The sequence below is a fragment of the Macaca mulatta genome, chromosome 20 (genome assembly GCF_049350105.2).
Source record: "Macaca mulatta isolate MMU2019108-1 chromosome 20, T2T-MMU8v2.0, whole genome shotgun sequence".
In the NCBI taxonomy this organism is placed as follows: Eukaryota; Metazoa; Chordata; class Mammalia; order Primates; family Cercopithecidae; genus Macaca; species Macaca mulatta.
The window spans coordinates 53326279-53345209 of NC_133425.1; the positions used below are offsets into that span (position 1 = coordinate 53326279).

At 50.4% G+C, this 18931-nt stretch overlaps 1 protein-coding gene across 3 annotated transcripts in view; it reads left to right on the plus strand.

Moving 5' to 3' along the window:
* The window catches only part of DRC7 (dynein regulatory complex subunit 7), a 37021-nt gene extending 20490 nt beyond the window's left edge, over positions 1-16531 (plus strand). For all 3 annotated transcript variants that reach the window (XM_015126252.3, XM_077986165.1, XM_077986166.1), the window contains 11 exons: positions 3017-3145; positions 6324-6396; positions 7370-7498; positions 7660-7788; positions 9095-9315; positions 10789-11004; positions 11565-11675; positions 12027-12137; positions 13451-13645; positions 15655-15794; positions 15889-16531. In XM_015126252.3, the coding sequence (XP_014981738.1) occupies positions 3017-3145; positions 6324-6396; positions 7370-7498; positions 7660-7788; positions 9095-9315; positions 10789-11004; positions 11565-11675; positions 12027-12137; positions 13451-13645; positions 15655-15794; positions 15889-15982 (1548 nt within the window). In that variant the 3' untranslated portion in view covers positions 15983-16531. The remainder of the gene's footprint in view (positions 1-3016; positions 3146-6323; positions 6397-7369; positions 7499-7659; positions 7789-9094; positions 9316-10788; positions 11005-11564; positions 11676-12026; positions 12138-13450; positions 13646-15654; positions 15795-15888) is intronic.
* Positions 16532-18931: the final 2400 nt, after the last annotated feature.

Below are 18931 nucleotides of genomic sequence, written 5' to 3' on the forward strand. Positions count from 1 at the left end.
GGAATGAATAAATAAGTAAATAAGTGTCAGAGGGACGACTGCCGGCCCCTGCAGGAGACAGGCAGAGTTGATGCATGATTGCTCTGCTGGTTGCTCTGTCTCTGTGAAGAAGTCAGAAGCTCCAAGATAGAGAAACTTCTGCCTTCAGCAAAGGAGACGCCTCTCGTCACTCTGCCTCCCTTAGACACTGATTCCAGGGTTGTGGGAAGTAACACTCAGTAGGTGCTCCAAATAGTCTCTAGCTGTTCAATACATGTTAACTATTGTTGCTCCCATTTTACAGGTAAGGAAACTGAGGCCGAGTGAAGTGAGATCGCTTCTCCTACGCCACACAGAGGGAGAAGAGCCGACACTGCCCTCCCCCAGGGCCTGGGCTCATAAGCACCATGGTGGTCGGTGTCCTCTGAAGGATAACAGCCCTTCAGAGGATGCTACAGTCCTCCTTCAGCCCCTCTTCCAGCCTGAATGTCCCCATCCCATCCATCAGGCTCCAAGGTGAAGGCGGAAGTGAGGCCAGAGGGGCAGTACTGTACCAAGTGAGGGCATGAGGAAGAGATGATGACATAGGTTGTCACTGTTACCACCACACAAACATTGGAGCAGCTGCTTTGTTTCTTCAAAGAACCTTGAAATAGCGAGGGGTTGGAGGAGGATGGTAAGGCATCCACAGAGTGACTGCCTGGTGCTAACATACCCTGGACACATGGATGTGGCCGTTGTCCATTCAATTATGCTTTTTCTAAAGAAATACAACTTAAAGTAACAAAGCATAATATCTAACTACTGCTTACACTGGTTTACAAAAGTAACAAAATGTAGGCCAAGAGTGAAAGTAGGTTGGCCAGGCACGGTGGCTCACGCCTTTAATCCCAGGACTTTGAGAGGTCAAGGTGGGTAGATCACTTGAGGCCAGGAGTTCAAGACCAGCCTGACCAATATGGTGAAACCCCATCTCTACTAAAAATACAAAAATTAACCAGGTGTGGTGGCAGGCACCTGTAATCCCAGCTAACTGGGAAGCTGAGGCGTGAGAATTGCTTGAACCCAGGAGGCAGAGATTGCTGTGAGCCGAGATTTCGCCAGTGCACTCCAGCCTGGGCGACAGAGCAAGACTCCATCTCCAAAAAAAAAAAAAAAAAAAAAGTGTGAAAGGCGGCAAATATCTATACAGTTGGGTTGCTATCCACTAAGCCCACTAAGCTTTGTCTGCAGTCGCTGTGACATCTACCAGCAGTTCTCTCCCCCACTCTCCTCTGTTATGCCCCCTACTTCTCTCCCCTCCACCCACCAGCTAGGGCAGAGAAATACTCAGGAGCCCTCCCAGGACTCACACATGACAGTGAGTACTAGGCTTAGTGTTGGCTTCAGAACAGCTTAATATTAACACCCCTCCAGGCAGCTGTTCTGCAGCCTTTGATTTCCTCTGGAACATGATTTAGGGTGGGGAGAACACCTTGCTCTAGGAAGGTGTTGATTAGAATGTGAGGTGCTCCCCACCTTCTAGGAATTATCTGACAGATGAGCCACTTTTATTGAGGGGACCGAGGCTTCAGGTGGGCTGGGTGAAAAGAGGTCAGGAGTTTGAGACCAGCCTGACCAACATAATGAAACCCGTCTCTACTAAAAATGCAAAAATTAGCTGGGCTATGGTGGCATGCTCTTGTAGTCCCAGCTAGTCAGGAGGCTGAGGTATGAGAATCACTTGAACCCAGGAGGTGGAGGTTGCAGTGAGCCGAGATCGTGCCACTGCACTCCAGCCTGGGCAACAGAGGGAGACCTTGTCTCAAAAAACAAACAAACAAAAAAACCAAAAAAAAAAAGAGAGAGAAAAGAAAGAAAAGAGGTGGCAGACACACTCCATAGAGGAGAAATTCCCACCCACCTGCTGTTTTTTTTGGTTTTGTTTTGGAGAGACAGGGTCTTACTCTGTTTCCCAGGTTGGAGTACAGTGGTGTGTTCACAGCTCGCTACAGCCTTAACTTCCTGGGATCAAGTGATCCTCCTGCCTCAGCCTCCCAAGTAGCCAGGACTACAGGTGCGTGCCACCATGCACTGGCAAAAAAAAAAAAAAAAAATGGCCAGGCACAGTGGCTTATGCCTGTAATCCCAGTACTTTGGGAGGCCAAGGCAGGCATATCACTTGAGGTCAGGAGTTCGAAACCAGCCTGGCCAAAATGGTGAAACCCCATCTCTACTAAAAACATAAAAATGAGCCAGGCATGGTGGCATGTGCCTGTAATCCCAGCTACTCAGGAGGCTGAGGCAGGAAAATCACTTGAGCCTGGGAGGCAGAGGTTGCAGTGAACCGAGATCACGCCACTGCACTCCAGCCTGGGCAACAGAGTGAGACTCTGTCTCAAAAAAAATAAACAAAATAATAACAAAAAATTGTAGAGGTGGGATCTCCCTTTGCTACCCAGGCTGGTCTTGAGCTCCTGGGTTCAAGTGATCCTTCTGTGTCAGTCTCCCAAAGTGCTGGAACTACAGGCACGAGCCACCATGCCCGGCTGTCCACCTGCTTCTTATGTATAACCTCCACGTGTGCCTGCCTAGTTCCCTTGTTCCTGGCATGGGTAAAATAAACAGGAGGAAGCCTTTTTTTAAAAACCTTCCGCTTTCTGGGAGGTGCTAGACCCTTCTACCATCAAATCTTGGTGGTTTGTTTTCATTGGCTCTAAGCACTGCCCCGCTGATACGGAAAGACCTACACGTCCAGGTCTAGCCCAGGCCAGAGAGCCTCGTGGTCTCTCAGAGAGGCCAGCACGAGATGTCCTCACAGGGAGGCTGAATGATGGGCAGGGAGTTCTGCTTCCCCTCGGGGCCTCAGTTTCCCTGTTGGGATGAGGAGGGTGGGCGTGGACTCTCAGAGCCACCTGGGACTGACGTTCTGCTTCTCTCAGCCCTGGGCCCAGGTCTCTTCTCTGCCCTGGAGTAGCCATCTCCCAACTCCTCATGGAGCAGATGGGGACGTGGTGGCCGTGGGGTGCACTCAGTTGACTGTCCTCATCCCCAACAGGACTTGATCTTTGACCTGGGTGACCCTGTGAGGTGGGAGTACATGCTCCTGGGGACTGATAAGTCTCAGCTGTCCCTGACTGAAGAAGATGACAGTGGGATAAACGATGAGGATGATGTGGAAAATCTGGTGAGTCTCAGCAGCTCAAGAACCGAGGGAATGTGTGTGAAGGCTTCAGGGAGCCTGACAAGTGTCCCCAGCAGCGTGTGTGTGGCAGTGGGGGATGGCCCACGTAGACCAATGATCTGTTCCTCAAAGCAGGAAGGCTTGGGCAATTCCCTTATTTTACAGATGGGCACATTGAGGCCCAGAAAGGCCAGTAACCTACCCAGGACCTCCCAGTGGGTTAGGGAAGGGACAGGACTTGAAGTCAGGTCTTCTTCCCCCCATACCGTCCACCTTGTTCAGGAGTTGCCCTGCTCCTTTGGAAAGATGCCCCTTGCCAGCCTGGGCAACATAGTGGGACCCTGTCTCTACAAGAAAATTTAAAAATTTGCTGGCTGTGGTGGCATGCATCTGTAGTCCCAGCTACTTGGGAGGCTGAGGCAGGAGGATCACTTGAGACTGGGAGGTCGAGGCTGCAGTGAGCTGTGTTCCTGCCACTGCATTCCAGCCTGGGCAACCCCACCCCACCACAAAAAATAAAAATAAATTTAGAAAAAGACAGTTGCAGAGCGGGGTCATAAGACCCCTGGGAGTCCCAGAGCTGGCTGTTCTCAGTTCCATCCCAAGTAGCCATCATGAGCCCCACACGCTGCCAGGCCTTTCTTGTCTATTCTGTCGGTTCCTCTGAAAGTCGTTGACCAGGGCCTTACCCACATCACCAGCCTCCCTTCTCGGAATTCAGTTTCAGCCTTTATGTGAAATGGAGGCAGAAGGGTCATAGTTATATTCATAGTAATTCTAATAGGTGCATTCGTCTGGCATCACAAAGCACCACAGATGGGGGTGCTTAAAAGACAGAAATTATTTTTCTTACAGTTCTAGAGGCTGGAAGTCTGAGATCAAGGTGTGGACAGGGTTGGTTCCTTCTGAGTCCCCTGTCCTTGGCTTGTAGATGGCTGTCTTCTCCCTGTCTTCACACTGTCTTCCTTCTGTACAAATCTATGTCCCAATCTGTTCTTATAAGGACATCAGTCATATATATTTTTTTATTTTTTTTGAGGCAGGGTCTCCTCTGTTGCTCAGGCTGGAGTGCAGTGGCCCGATCATAGCTCTCTGCAGCCTCGAACTCCTGGGCCCAAATGATCCTTCCACCTTGGCCTCTTGAGTAGCTGGGACTACAGACACACACCACCACACCTGGCTAATTTTCGTTTTTCAGAGAGACATGGTCTCGCTATGTTACCTAGGCTGGTCTCGAACTCCTGGGCTCAAGAGATCCCCTTGCCTTGGCCTCCCAAAGTGTTGGTATTACAGGCATGAGCCACCATGCCCAACCAACACAGTCCTATTGGATTAGGGCCCACTCTAATTGAACTCATTTGACCTTAATCACCTCTCTAAAGACCCTGTCTCTAAATACAATCATTCAAACAGTAAGTGATCAAGACAACAACAACAACAAAGAAAACATAAGAAAAATAAATAAAACAAATATAGTCACTTTCAGGGCTTAAAACTTCAACCTATGAATTTTAGGGGGACGCCATTCAGCCCGAAGTAAAAGGTAAGCACTCATATGGTCCTTACTAAGCATTGGGATCCATTGTATCTATTTAACCTGAAGTAACTTGTTAAAATCCCCACAGCCACCTGGTGAGGTGGGCACTGGTATTACCACCTGTGATTAATATGATCCCGTTTTACCAATGGGAAGACTCACACACAGAGAGGTTAAGTCACTTACCCAAAGCGACACAGCTGGTAAGTGACAGAGCTGGGATTTGAACCTACACAGTCTGGCTCCACAGTCTGGGTTCTCAATGGTAACTCTGTTCTACCTCCTGGGGCTGCTTGATGTGATGTGCTTGCCACAGCAGTGTAGACCGCCTGAAAAGGGTGCTGAATGTTCTCAGCGTCCTCATCTCCAGAGACTGGGGACATCTCGTGTGCAGTAAATCTGGGCATAGGCGCCCCCTGCTGGTCATGGGGCATGGACCAGCCAGGGCCTGAGAGCCCAGCCCTGCAGGCAGCTGGCTTAGTGCCAGCATGGCTAATAATCAAACAGTTCCCGTCACAGAGTCCTGGTCCACCCTGGCCCAAGAGCCCTCATTACAGCAAAGATGGACAGAGGGCAACCCAAAGAGTCAGAGCCCAGTCATGGACCCCCAGGAAAAAACAGACCCCTGGTGACAGCCCACCCACCTGGCTGTCTTGGAGATTTTTGACAATACTAACTGCTGACTGCTCACCCATTTTTGTCCCCTGCAAAATGTCACAATTAGATAAGCAGGTGTCAGATGTATGAGCAATGTTTGTGGAAAAAAGGTTTTAAGTTGAGAAAGTCTTATCCAAGTTTCTGTGATTATCTAGTTTGAGGACCATTTATCTAGATCAGGCCTTATTTCACAAATGGGGAAATTAAGGCTCAGAGAGGAAACAATAATAGGCCGGGCACGGTGGCTCATGCCTGTAATCCCAGCACTATGGGAGGCCAAGATGGGCATATCATTTGAGGTCAGGAGTTCGAGACCAGCCTGGGCAACATGGTGAGACCCGCCCCCCCCATCTCTACTAAAAATACAAAAATCAACTGGGTGTGGTGGCGCATGCCTGTAATCCCAGCTCCTCAGGAGGCTGAGGCAGGAGAATCACTTGAACCTGGGAAGTGGAGGTTGCAGTGAGCCAAGATCATGCCACTGCACTCCAGCCTGGGCAACAGAACAAGACTCCATCTCTAATAATAATAATAACAATAATAATAATAATAATGTCAGCCAGACAGAGTCCCAAGGCCTTTACAGACATTATATCATTTAATCCTCCTAAAAGGTCCAGTTTACAGTTAAGAAAACTAAGGCTTAGAGCAGTTAACACACTTGCCCAGGACCCCTTAGCTGGTCTTGGAGAGAGGGTGGGGCTTGGGCACCCTGACTCCAGAAACACCTCTCTAATCACGAAGGGCCTGCAGCCAGGGCAGGGGGTGCTGCTGTCCTAAGCCAGGCAGGTATAGGGAAGAGCTCCCTGCCCAGAGTAGACTCCTCCTCTTCCACATCATGAGTCGTGCTCATGACCTCCAGTTCCCCTGGGGAAGCCAACGGACCACCTTGGCTTGGCTCTGTCGGCAGAGACAGAGCTTTGACTATAACTTCTGCTTCCAGGCCCTGACCAACACCACCTCCCCCACCCGCTTCTCTCCCATCAGGGCAAGGAGGATGAGGATAAGAGCTTCGACATGCCCCACTCGTGGGTGGAACAGATTGAGATCTCCCCGGAAGGTATTTTCTATTTGTGTGTTCACTTACCCTCTCCAGATCCAGTTCCTGGGCCTCCAGAGAGGTCTGCGGCAGCAGTGAGGCGGGGGGACACAGCAGGGAATGCCGTGCTCCACATTTCCACCTTTCCCACCTTCAGCTGCACCCTCTTTCCCTCCCTCCTCCCTTCCTGCCACAAGCACTCAGCTTTGACCCCGAGGCCCTGACACCAGTCAGGCACACAGGGCGATGCAGCTTAGTGAGCATGTGTGGGATGATGGCATGTGGGCGGCAGCAAGGCCTGGGAACCCAGCCCATTCCCCTCTCACACTCTTCTACCCAGAGGAGGCTACGGGCAGTGCCCAGATGGTGCAGGGGGTCTCAGGACCGGAGAGGGGCAGGTAGAGAAGGCAGGAGGGCAGGGACTGTCATGCTCCATGTCAATATCTGCTGGTGCCCACCTAGGGAGCACTCAGGCCTATGGGGAGGGCATGGGCCATTTCATCAGGGTGGGAAGTGCCAGAGAGGGTGTCATGGGAACCCAGAGGAGGCGCACCCAGCCCAGCACTGGGGCTAGGGCCTGGGGATGGGTGAGCAGAAAGGGGTACCAGAAGTAGGCTAGAGGTCACCTGGGCAAAGTTTTGAAGGATCTGAAGGAGTCAGTCCAACAAGAGGAGGCGGGGATGATGGTGTTTCTGGCAGAGACCTGTACAAGCAAAGGCCTGGCAGTGGAATAGTGTGGTTGGCTGCGGGGCAGACCCTCTGATGGGGCTCAAATCCCATTCTTGGGTGGATTTGTGCTTCTGTCTGGTCTGAGAACCCCTCTAGGGCTGGGGCCACCCTGGTGATTATTCTCCTCGGCCTCCCTGGATCAGGCTTGGGGCCAGAGGAGTTCAGTACACAGAGAATGGGCAGTGGATGGATGAGTGGCTGGGCAGGGCTGGCCCTCCCTTCCCCCAAACTAGGAAGGATAGACCCCAGCTGACTGTGTCCACAGCATTTGAGACCCGCTGCCCGAACGGGAAGAAGGTGATTCAGTACAAGAGGGCAAAGCTGGAGAAGTGGGCCCCGTACCTCAACAGCAACGGCCTTGTGAGCCGCCTCACCACCTACGAGGACCTGGAGTGTAAGGGGGACTGCTCTGGCCATGGTTCCAGGCCCACCCAGGGGCGGGGGTGGCTTCTACTCTCTCTGGGGGCATTGCTGGCCTCTGTGTGCCTGGAGTAAGTAGGGGTTGAAGACTAGGGGAGCTGGCCTGGCTGCAGCAAATGTCCATCGGCCCCACAGGTACCAATATTTTGGAGATAAAGGAGTGGTACCAGAACCGGGAGGACATGCTGGAGCTGAAACACATAAACAAGACCACAGACCTGAAGATAGACTACTTCAAACCTGGCCACCCCCAGGCTCTGCGCGGTACGTGGCTCCCCTTTCCTGGGCCGGCCAGGAGCCTGGGGTAGAGGCCTCACACACCCTGTGGCAGGTGGTATGTGGTGGAAGGAACCAGCATACATATTACACAGGGGTTCTTGGGCAGCAAGCAGTAGAAGCTGCCCTGCCTCCCTCAGCAAACCCGATGTGTGGGAGGTCAGGGAAAGCTCAGAAAATCTAAGGAAACGTGACAAATGTTCCTCCAGGAAAGCTAAAAGGGGCACCACATGCCCGTTCAGTGGTTGGAATCAGGCCAGAACCTCACCATGAGGTCACACGATGGAGGCCACATTTAAAGGAGGCAGTGCCGGGCACAGGGTCTCACACCTGTAATCCCAGTACTTTGGGAGGCCAACGTGGGCATTTGAGCCCAGCGGTTCAAGACCAGCCTGAGATATATGGTGAAACCCCATCTCTACAAAAAATACAAAAATTAGCCAGGAGTGGTGGCACATGCTTGTAATCCCAACTACTCAGGAGACTGAGGCAGGAGAATCACTTGAACCCAGGAGGTGGAGGCTGCAGTGAGCCGAGATTATGCCACTTCACTCCAGCCTGGGTGACAGAGAGAGATCCTGTCTCAAGGAAAAAAAAAAATCCTGACCAAGAAATTTACAAAAGAAAAGTATGGGGTAATATACATTTTTAAAAATGATCAACCTCATTTGGAGGTTGATATTGAAAAAAAGAAACTAATAAGGTCCCTAACCAATAAAGGACCCATCTTATAACCCCCATGTTGGCAAAGATGAAAAAAATGGTACTACTGGGTATGAACAAGTGTGGCAGCAACAGTCACTCTGTGTCACTGTTGATGGGACAGAAAATTGGAACTTTTATGGAGGATAGTTGGGCAAAATATTGATAATGACCACAAAACGTGTACGCTTTTGGCTGGGCACAGTGGCTTACACCAATAATCCCAGCACTTTGGGTGGATTGAGCTGAGATCGCGTCACTGCACTCCAGCCTGGGTGACAGAGCGAGGCTCCATCTCAAAAATTTTGTACACTTTTGGACCCAGCAACTCCATTGCTGATAATTTATTCTTAGCAAATAATGGACAAGAATGAAAAATGCGCGATGCAGATGTTCATCATGGTGTTGGTAATAATCAGAAAAAGTTGTACACAACCTAAACACTCAGCAATAGGGAACTGGTTCCATAGCTAACCTCATCCATAATGTGGGGCTGTCTTCTCCCTGGGCCTGGGGTTGGGCGATCAAGCCAGCAGCCACACTTCCTAGTGCTCATGTAGCTGTCTCCTCCCACCTCCCGCTCCCCACCCAGTGCACTCGTACAAGTCCATGCAACCTGAGATGGACCGTGTCATTGAGTTTTATGAAACGGCCCGTGTGGATGGCCTGATAAAGCGGGAGGAGACAGCCAGGACAATGACAGAGTACTATCAAGGACGCCCAGACTTCCTTTCCTACCGCCACGCCAACTTCCGACCCCGAGTCAAGAAGCTCGCTCTGAGCAGTGCAGAGTCAAACCCCCGGCCCATTGTGGTAAGAGCTCGCCGGGGCTGGGAACAGGTCGCCCTCCCTCTCTGACAGCTGATGTCACCTCTGAATGGTGAGAGCCCTGGCTCTGGGGTGGCATTAAGGCCTGAGACATATCCAAGGGCACCAATGATGAACGAAGCATTTTACCAAATGTATTAGTCTGTTCTCACGCTGCTATTAAGAAATACCTGAGACTGGGTAATTTATAAAGAAAAGAAGCTTCATTGACTCAGTTCCGCATGGCTGGGGAGCCCTTAGGAAACTTAGCATCATGGCAGAAGAGTCCTTTTCACCCGGCAGCAGGAGCGTGAATAAGTGCGGAGCAAAGGGGGAAACCGCTTATAAAAACCATCAGATCTCAGGAGAACTCACTCACTATCATGAGAATAGCATGGGGGAAACGACCGCCATGATTCAATTATCTCCACCTGGTCCCGCCCTTGACCTATGGGGATTATTACAATTCAAGGTGAGATTTGGGTGGGAGAACATGAAGCCAAATCATATCACCAAATGCACCATCCTGGGGTTGTCTGGTGCCAGACTGTGCCCTCAACCATGGGGCCAAGGATGTGTTATTTCCTTATTGTTATGCAAAAATACACACTTATGACTAAACATTTGGAAAACATGTAAGAATGTAGAGAAAAGCAAAAATATCTCAGAATGGCATCTCTCATATATTACCATGGATTATAAGTTTGGTTTTGAGAGTTTTTTCTAATGTAATTGAGATAGGGACCTGGGAATTATAGTCCCTGTATTACCCACTTAACATGAAATTGTGCATTTTCCCCTCCATGTCATTACAATTTAGTTGGCAACTGTGTGTAATGGCAGCATGCAAAGAAGCTCTTTCTAGCAGTAAGGGATGTCTAGGGGTCTAGCAATGGAGTAGGCTGCCTGCAGAGGTAGTGAGCTCCCCATCTCTTTTTTTTTTTTTTTTTTTTTTTTTTTTTTTGAGACGGAGTCTCACGCTGTTGCCCAGGCTGGAGTGCAGTGGCGCGATCTCGGCTCACTGCAAGCTCCGCCTCCCGGGTTCCCGCCATTCTCCTGCCTCAGCCTCCTGAGTAGCTGGGACTACAGGCGCCCGCCACCGCGCCCGGCTAATTTTTTGTATTTTTAGTAGAGACGGGGTTTCACTGTGGTCTCGATCTCCTGACCTTGTGATCCGCCCGCCTCGGCCTCCCAAAGTGCTGGGATTACAGGCTTGAGCCACCGCGCCCGGCCGCTCCCCATCTCTTAAGGTAGGCAAGCAGAGTCTTGAAGGAGCTGAGGAGGGGCCCACCACCATACGGGACTGGAGTGGCCTGTCCCTGAGAACCCACGAAATCCATTGTCTGCTTAAGAGGGGCTATTCCACGTGAATCTCCAAACAACCCCAGACTCCAGGGTCCTGAAGGTCCGTTGCTCCTGCCTTCGGGCACGCAGAGAAATCTCTCACACCCTCATCCTTTCCTTATTCTCGCCTCCCAGAAAATCACAGAGCAGTTCTTCCGCAACCCAGCGAAGCCCGCAGAGGAGGACGTGGCAGAGCGCGTGTTTCTGCTGGCGGAGGAGCGCATCCAGCTGCGCTACCACTGCCGCGACGACCACATCACAGCCTCCAAGCGCGAGTTCCTGCGGCGCACCGAGGTGGACAGCAAAGGCAACAAGATCATCATGACGCCCGACATGTGCATCAGCTTCGAGGTGGGCATGGGGACCACGGCGGGCAGGTGTCGGGTGTAGGAGGAACCGGAGCTCTTTGTCTTATTCCAGCAACGTGGGAGAACCTGGATGGGCACTGGTGAATCCCGGCCCCGAAATTCATCTTTGCCCCTTGGGAAAACCAAAAGTTCCCATCTGGGGACCCTTCTCTTTGCAGCTCCTCTGAAAATCTTCCCTTTTCTACCAAAAAAAGAGAATTCAGCAGGCTAAGACGACTCCTCATGCTCCCCACTCCTGGTCAGGGCAAACCTCAGATCCTAGGGAGGCTCTGGGGGAGGGGAAGATTCTCACCACCTCTGAGGGGCTAGCCTTCCTAGTCAAACCCTCACTCTCCTGGCACAGTCCCCAGCTTTTCTGAGTCTTCAGTTTCTCTATTATTATTATCTGTGTTTTTATAAGTGAGAAAATTAAGGCTCAGAGAGGTTTAGCAACTTGCTCGAGGTGACACAGCTAGAAAGTGGCAGGGGTAGATTTGAACCCAGGTGATCCTATGCGCCGATCATGGCAGCCTCTCTGTGTTACCGAGGTGGTTGTTGTCCCAGGTGGAGCCCATGGAGCACACCAAGAAGCTGCTCTACCAGTACGAGGCCATGATGCACCTGAAGAGGGAGGAGAAGCTGTCCAGACATCAGGTCTGGGAGTCAGAGCTGGAGGTAGGGTCCTATGGGAGAGTGAGCAGGTGGGCGGTATCTTTGTTTGTGAGATAGGGTCTCGCTCTGTAACCCAGGCTGGAATGCAGTGGTGCAATGATGGCTGTACATCCCGGGCTCAGGTGATCCTCCCACCTCATCCTCCCAGGTAACTGGGACTACTAGCGCACACCACTATGCCTGGCTAATTTCTTGTTTTTGTTTTTGTTTTTTAACAGACAGGGTTTTTCCATTTTGCCCAGGATGGTCCACACTCCTGAACTCATGCGATCCGCCCTCCTTGACTTCCCAAAGTGCTGGGGTTACAGGAGTGGGGGGCGTCTTCATCACGCCCTCCAACACTTCTCATTTCAGGTGCTGGAGATCCTGAAGCTTCGAGAGGAAGAGGAGGCGGCGCACACGCTGACCATCTCCATCTATGACACCAAGCGGAATGAGAAGAGCAAGGAATATCGAGAGGCCATGGTCAGTCCCAATCCCTTCTCCAGGCCCCAGCTTTTCCTAGACCCCCCTGGCCTCCAGGGTGGTGGGGACCATGAGGGATTCTGCTGAGAAACCCTCTGTGGGGGATACGGTTATTGATACCATGCGGTCATCCTTGCTGCCGAGCTGACCGTTTCTATGGTTCATCCCAAAGAGTACCTGGGATTTGGGCAAGGTCTCCCCCCATCCCCAGGAGCTGTAGCCGAGCCAAGGCCTGTGGTTGGGAAAAGAATTAAAATTATGTGCCCACCTCTACTCAGGGCTCCCACTGAGGTTGCACCCTGGGTCAGTGGCCCCAGTGAGCTACCTCTGGCTCCAGGCCTGAGCAATCCTGCTCTCCAGCACAGGGAGGGCATTTGGGTTACACCCTCAGGTTGCAAGGCCCCACCTGGTTTTCAGGGCTGGCTTCTGAATCCCTTTCACCAACCAAGCTGAGATTTCTAAAAATAGTTTGGGGATCGTGAGGCAGGACGGTGCATCAGATGACCGTTCTCAGATCCCAGGGGAAGGTGTCTGCCCCCACGTCTCCAACTTCACCACCCCCTGTCTGCAGATGTAGGACACAGTCCCCAGGGTGGAAAAGAAAAGTGAAGGGAGTTACTGGCAGTTTTTAACTAACATCATTAATAACCACTACCATTGACTGAATAAGCATCTGCTGTGGATCGTCAGGCATCAGGCTGCGTGCTTTACAGACATGATCCTGTCAGATCCTCAGAGAAGGAAACCAAAGCTCAGGTAGAGAGACACAAATTCATGTAAGAAAAAAAGAGTTGGCTGTCACCAGTAAACACAGGTCCAGAGGCCGGGCACAGTGGCTCACGCTTGCAATCTCAGCACTTTGGGAGGCCGAGGCAGGCTTATTATAAGGTCAGGAGATCGAGACCATCCTGGCTAACACGGTGAAACCCCATCTTTACTAAAAATACAAAAAATTAGCCGGGCGTGGTGGCAGGTGCCTGTAGTCCCAGCTACTCGGGAGGCTGAGGCAGGAGAATGGTGTGAACCCCAGAGGCGGAGCTGGCAGTGAGCCAAGATCACACCACTGCACTACAGCCTGGGCAACAGAGCAAGACTCCGTCTCAAAAAAAAAAAAAAAAACAAAAAACACAAAAAACACAAAAACCCACAGGTCCAGAGACCAGCATGCAAGCCCTTCTAAGGCCTGTCTTGGAGGCGCCATGCACCGGGACCTGGCTGTGAGGTCTGGCTTTGTGCTGGCACACTGCTGATGCAGAGCTGGAGAGGTCTCTGCAGTTCCTGCTGATCCAGCTGACTGCCCCTCACCCTTACAGGAGCGCGTGATGCATGAAGAGCACCTGCGGCAGGTGGAGACCCAGCTGGACTACCTGGCCCCATTCCTGGCCCAGCTCCCGCCAGGAGAGAAACTAACACGCTGGCAGGCGGTGCGCCTCAAGGATGAGTGCCTCAGCGACTTCAAGCAGCGGCTCATCAACAAGGCCAACCTCATCCAGGCCCGCTTTGAGAAGGTGCCTCCAGCGCCTTTGTTGGGGAAGGGATCTCAGCATCTGCATCCAGAAAATGGGCCCAGGGCTGTCTGCCCACCACCTCACAGGCTTATGAGGGCCTGATGAGGGGGATGAATATGTCAACGCTTGGAGTTTCCAAATGACTGAGTTGTTCCTCCTCACACTTGTTTATCAGATAGACAAATGGATAGGGAGATGGATGGGTGTATGTATGGATAGGTGGGTGGGTGGATGGGTGGATGGATGGATGGATGGATGGATGGATGGATGGATGGATGGATGAATAGATGGGTAGACGAATGGATGGGTAGATAGATGGATGAATAGGTAGATAGATGGGTGGGTGGATTGATAGGTGGATAGATGGATGGATGGGTGAATGAATAGATGAGTGGGTGGATGGGTGCATAAATGGATGGATGGGTAGATGGATGCGAGGATGAATGGATGGGTGAGTAGATAGATAGGTGTATGGGTATATGTATGGATAGGTAGGTGGATGGATGGGTGGGTGGATGAGTGGGTGGGTAGATGGATGAATGGTTGGATGGGTGGATGGATGAATGGATGAGTGAGTGAGTGGGTGGATGGATGGATGAGTGGGTGGATAGATGGATGGGTGGATGAGTGAGTGAGTGGGCAGATGGATGAGTGGGTGAGTGGATGGATGAGTGGGCAGGCGGATGGATGAATGGATGGATGGGTGGATAGATGGATGGATGATTGGGGGATGAGTGAGTGGGTGGGTGAATGGATGAGTGGGTGGGTAGATGGATGGATGGATGGAAGGATGGTTGGGTGAGTGGGTGGATGGATGAGTGGGTGGATGGGTGAGTGGGTGGGTGGATGGATGAATGGATGGATGGATGGATGGATGCGTGAGTGGGTAGATGAGTGAGTGAGAGGGTGGGTGGATGGATGGATGAATGGATGGGTGGGTGGGTGGATGGATGAATGGATGGATGGGTGGATGGATGGATGAATGGATGGGTGGATGAGTGAGTGGGTGGGTGGATGGATGAGTGGGTGGGTGGATGGGTGGATGGATGGACGGATGGTTGGTGAGTGAGTGTGTGGATGGATGAGTAGGTGGATGGGTGAGTGGGTGGGTGGGTGGATGGATGGATGGGTGGATGGATGGATAAATGGATGGGTGGATGAGTGAGTGGGTGGGTGGATGGATGAGTGGGTGGGTGGGTGGGTGGATGGGTGGATGGATGGATGGATGGATGGATGGATGGATGGATGAGTGAGTGGGTAGATGAGTGAGTGGGTGGGTGGATGGATGGATGGATGGATGGATGGGTGGGTGGATGGATGAATGAATGGATGGGTAGATGGATGGATGAATGGATGGGTGGATGAGTGAGTGAGTGGGTGGGTGGATGGATGGGTGGATGGATGAGTGGATGGATGGATGGGCGAGTGGATAGATGGGCAGTTGGATGGATGAGTGGATGGACGCATGGACGGATGGATGGATGGATGAATGGATGGGCAGGGATGAGTGGAGGGATGGGCAGAGGAATAGATGGGCAGATGGCTGGGTAGACAGATGGTACATTATAACAACTCCTAGTCCTTGACCCATTTTTGTTGGTCAGGCACACACCATGTAGTTCCCATGCACTACTAAGATTATGTCACTTAATCTTCACAAGGAGCTCTACAAGGGGAGGGGGTAGTACAATGACCCTCATTTTGTAGACAAGAAATTGCAGGTTCTGAAAATGCCAGTAACTTGTCCAGAGCTACATGGCTCTCTCAGTCTTGACCCCTGCTCTGACTTCATAGACATGACATCCCTATAAACATGACCCCACTGGCTCCCACCCAATATATTTTGTGGCCCCTGCCTCTGTGGCAGCTATGGATAGGTGGCTTGTGTGGGTGGGGACAGTGGGGCCAACTGTCATGGGGCTGTCTAGTGACCAATGGGATTGCAGCCTGCAGCCTGGGTGAAGGTCAGCCTTGTCAGTCCTCCTTCTCTGTCCTCCCTATGACCACAGGAGACCCAGGAGCTGCAAAAGAAGCAGCAGTGGTACCAGGAGAACCAGGTGACGCTGACACCTGAGGATGAAGACCTGTACCTGAGTTACTGCTCTCAGGCCATGTTCCGCATTCGCATCCTGGAGCAGCGCCTCAATCGGTGAGCAGGGAGGGCAGGCAGAGAGAACCCAGTGGGAGGCTGGACCACCAGCTTTGTTACCCCTTACCCTCTTTTCTTGCCCCTCTGACTTCAGACACAAGGAACTGGCCCCACTGAAGTACCTGGCTCTGGAGGAAAAGCTCTACAAGGACCCACGCCTGGGGGAGCTCCAGAAAATATTCGCTTGATGTCTCTCCTGGGGCCTCAGCCAGAACTGCCAGAGAAAGGAAACCTCTTCCCTGGAGCCTGGCTCCTGTGTTCCCTCTACCCAGCCAATGCCTGTTTACACAGACACCTGGCCTCACTGCCAGCCCACCTCTCCTACAGCCCTGTTTGTTCCTGCTTCTCTTGATTTTCCTGTAAATAGACACACTCTTAATTGGCCATTTGTGCCTCGCACTTCACAAGCTCCAGCAGCAGGCTTTCTCTTCTTACGTTATCTATAGCCTGGGACCACCTGCTTCCTCCCCTTGGCCCTGTCATTTACTTCCTGTCCTTCTCTCCGTTGGAATGTCAGGTCTTCACAGCACCTCTGCAGATGGTCCTGCAGCCATCTGCAAACAACTGGTTAGATCTCAGTGTGACTAGGGTGGCCCACCTCACCAGGTGGGATGGGGAAAGCTAAGATGCATGCCCCAGGATTTGAGGGCTGAATCCCAGATCCTCTTCTTACCAGATACCACTTACCAATCTGTAGAATGGGGTAGCATTGTTGCATTAAATATGACTTATGGCCAGGTGTGGGGCTTACACCTGTAATCTCAACATATAGGGAGGCTGAGGTAGGAGGATCGCTTGAGCCCAGGAGTTTGAGACCCGCCTGGGCAACATAGTAAGAAAGACCCCATCTCTTAAAAAAAAAAAAAAAAAAAAAAAAAGAGCCAGGCATGGTGGCATGAGTCTGCAGTCCCAGCTACTCAGGAGGCTGAGGTAGGAAGATCACTTTCACCTACGAAGTCAAGGCTGCAGTGAGCCATGATTGTACCACTGCACTTCAGCCTGAGCAACAGATTAAAATCCTGTCTCAGAAAAACAACAACAACAACAACAACAACAAAAAAAAAAAAGACAAGACATAAAGCAGGGAGGCTGGGAATGGCACATAGAAAGCAGTCATTAAATGTTAGCTTAAAAAATAGCCAAAAAACACATGAAATGGTTGTCAAATTCATGAGTCATCTGGGAAATGAAATGTCACAACACCCTCCGGTGTGAAAAAAATAAAAAGTACTGGTGATGATGAGAAACAACTGGAACTCCTAAATAACCTTCCTAGTGAAAGTATAAATCAGTACAACCATTTTGGAAAACTGCTTGGCATTATCTATTAAAGCTAAACTAAAGCCCAACAATTCTACCCTTAGATTCTACTCCAATCCATCATTCATCAAGTAAGAATGATGAACAACTCAACAGAAATGTAGATAGATAGCTATCTGCCAAAAGGCATGTGCTAGAATGTTCATAGCAGCATTACTGATAATAGCACCATACTTGGAAGTTACCCAAATGTCCATCAAGAGCAGAATGGATACATAAATTGTGGTCTTCAGATATTTTGGGTTGTGTTTAACTGCTTAGGGAGAATGCTACTGGCATCTAGTGCATACAGGCCAGGGATGCTGCTAAACGTTCTACAAAGCCCAGAACAGCTCTCCACAGCAAATAATGATCTAGCTCCAAATGCCAATAATATTGAGGTTATGGAGTGTATTAGTCTGTTTTCACACTGCTGGTAAAGACATACTCAAGACTGGGTAATTTGTAAAGAAAAAAAGGTTTAATGGACTCACAGTTCCACATGGCTGGGGAGCCCTCACAATCACGGCAGAAGGCGAAAGGCACTTCTTACATGGTGGCAGACGAGAGAACGAGAACCAAGCTAAAGGGAAAATCCCTTATAAAATTATCAGATCTCATGAGACTAATTCACTACCATGAGAACAGTACAGGGGAAACCGCTTCCATGATTCAATTATCTCCCACTGGGTTCCTCCCATATGTGGGAATTATGGGAGCTACAATTAACAAGATGAGATTTGGGTGGGGACACAGCCAAACCACATCATAGAGCGAGCGATGAAAATGAATGAACTTGCAACACAACTATATGGAATGATATGGTCGAACTGCCTAAGTATAATGTCAAAAGATTCAAGACACAAAAGTACATACTGAATGATTCCATTTATGTAAAGAACAAAAATAAGCAAAATTAATTGGTGATATTAGAAGTCAGGACAACCATCACTCTTGGAGTGTGAGGGTTAGTGAATAGATGTGAGCATGGAGCCCTGGGAGGGGATTCTGGTTTCTGGTCATGTTCTGCTTTTTGACCTGGATGTGTTCAGTTTGTAAAAATTCATCAACCTTGTACACTTACAATGTGTCCTCTGGAGTGTTTTTAAGTGCTTGTTGTCATGAATCTAATCAAGCCTTTAGCCCTAACTTAAGAAATTCAAGGGAAGAAATGCATTTAAGAAGAACTTCCATCGAACAAGAACTTCGGGAAATTCAGGTAAATGACACTAAAAGGAAACATTCCTAACGTGGGACAATCTACTAGGTAAATGGCCTGATCTCTTCAAAAGATCGATGTCATACAAATAAAAAGTTGGGGACAGAAATGGAAAGAACTTAAAAGAGTCAAAGTGTGCTGAATACTGATTGGTTCCTAGTTAGAAAAAAAAGTCAAAAGGTTTTTGGGATGACTGGGGACATGTGAAAATGGACTGGTTGTTAGAGAATTAAATTTTCTTAGCAGTGGTGATACAATGGTTATGTAGAATAAGGTCATTATTATTTTATTTTATTTTATTTTTTTGAGACGGAGTCTCGCTCTGTCGCCTAGGCTGGAGTGCAGTGGCAGGATCTCAGCTCACTGCAAGCTCTGCCTCCTGGGTTCACACCATTCTTCTGACTCAGCCTCCCGAGTAGCTGGGACTACAGGCGCCCGCCACCACGCCCGGCTAATTTTTTGTATTTTTAGTAGAGACAGGGTTTCACAGTGTTAGCCAGATGGTCTCGATCTCTTGACCTCGTGATTTGCCCACCTCGGGCTCCCAAAGTGCTGGGATTACAGGCGTGAGCTACCGCGCCCGGCCTTTATTTTTATTTTTTGAAATGGATCTCAGTCT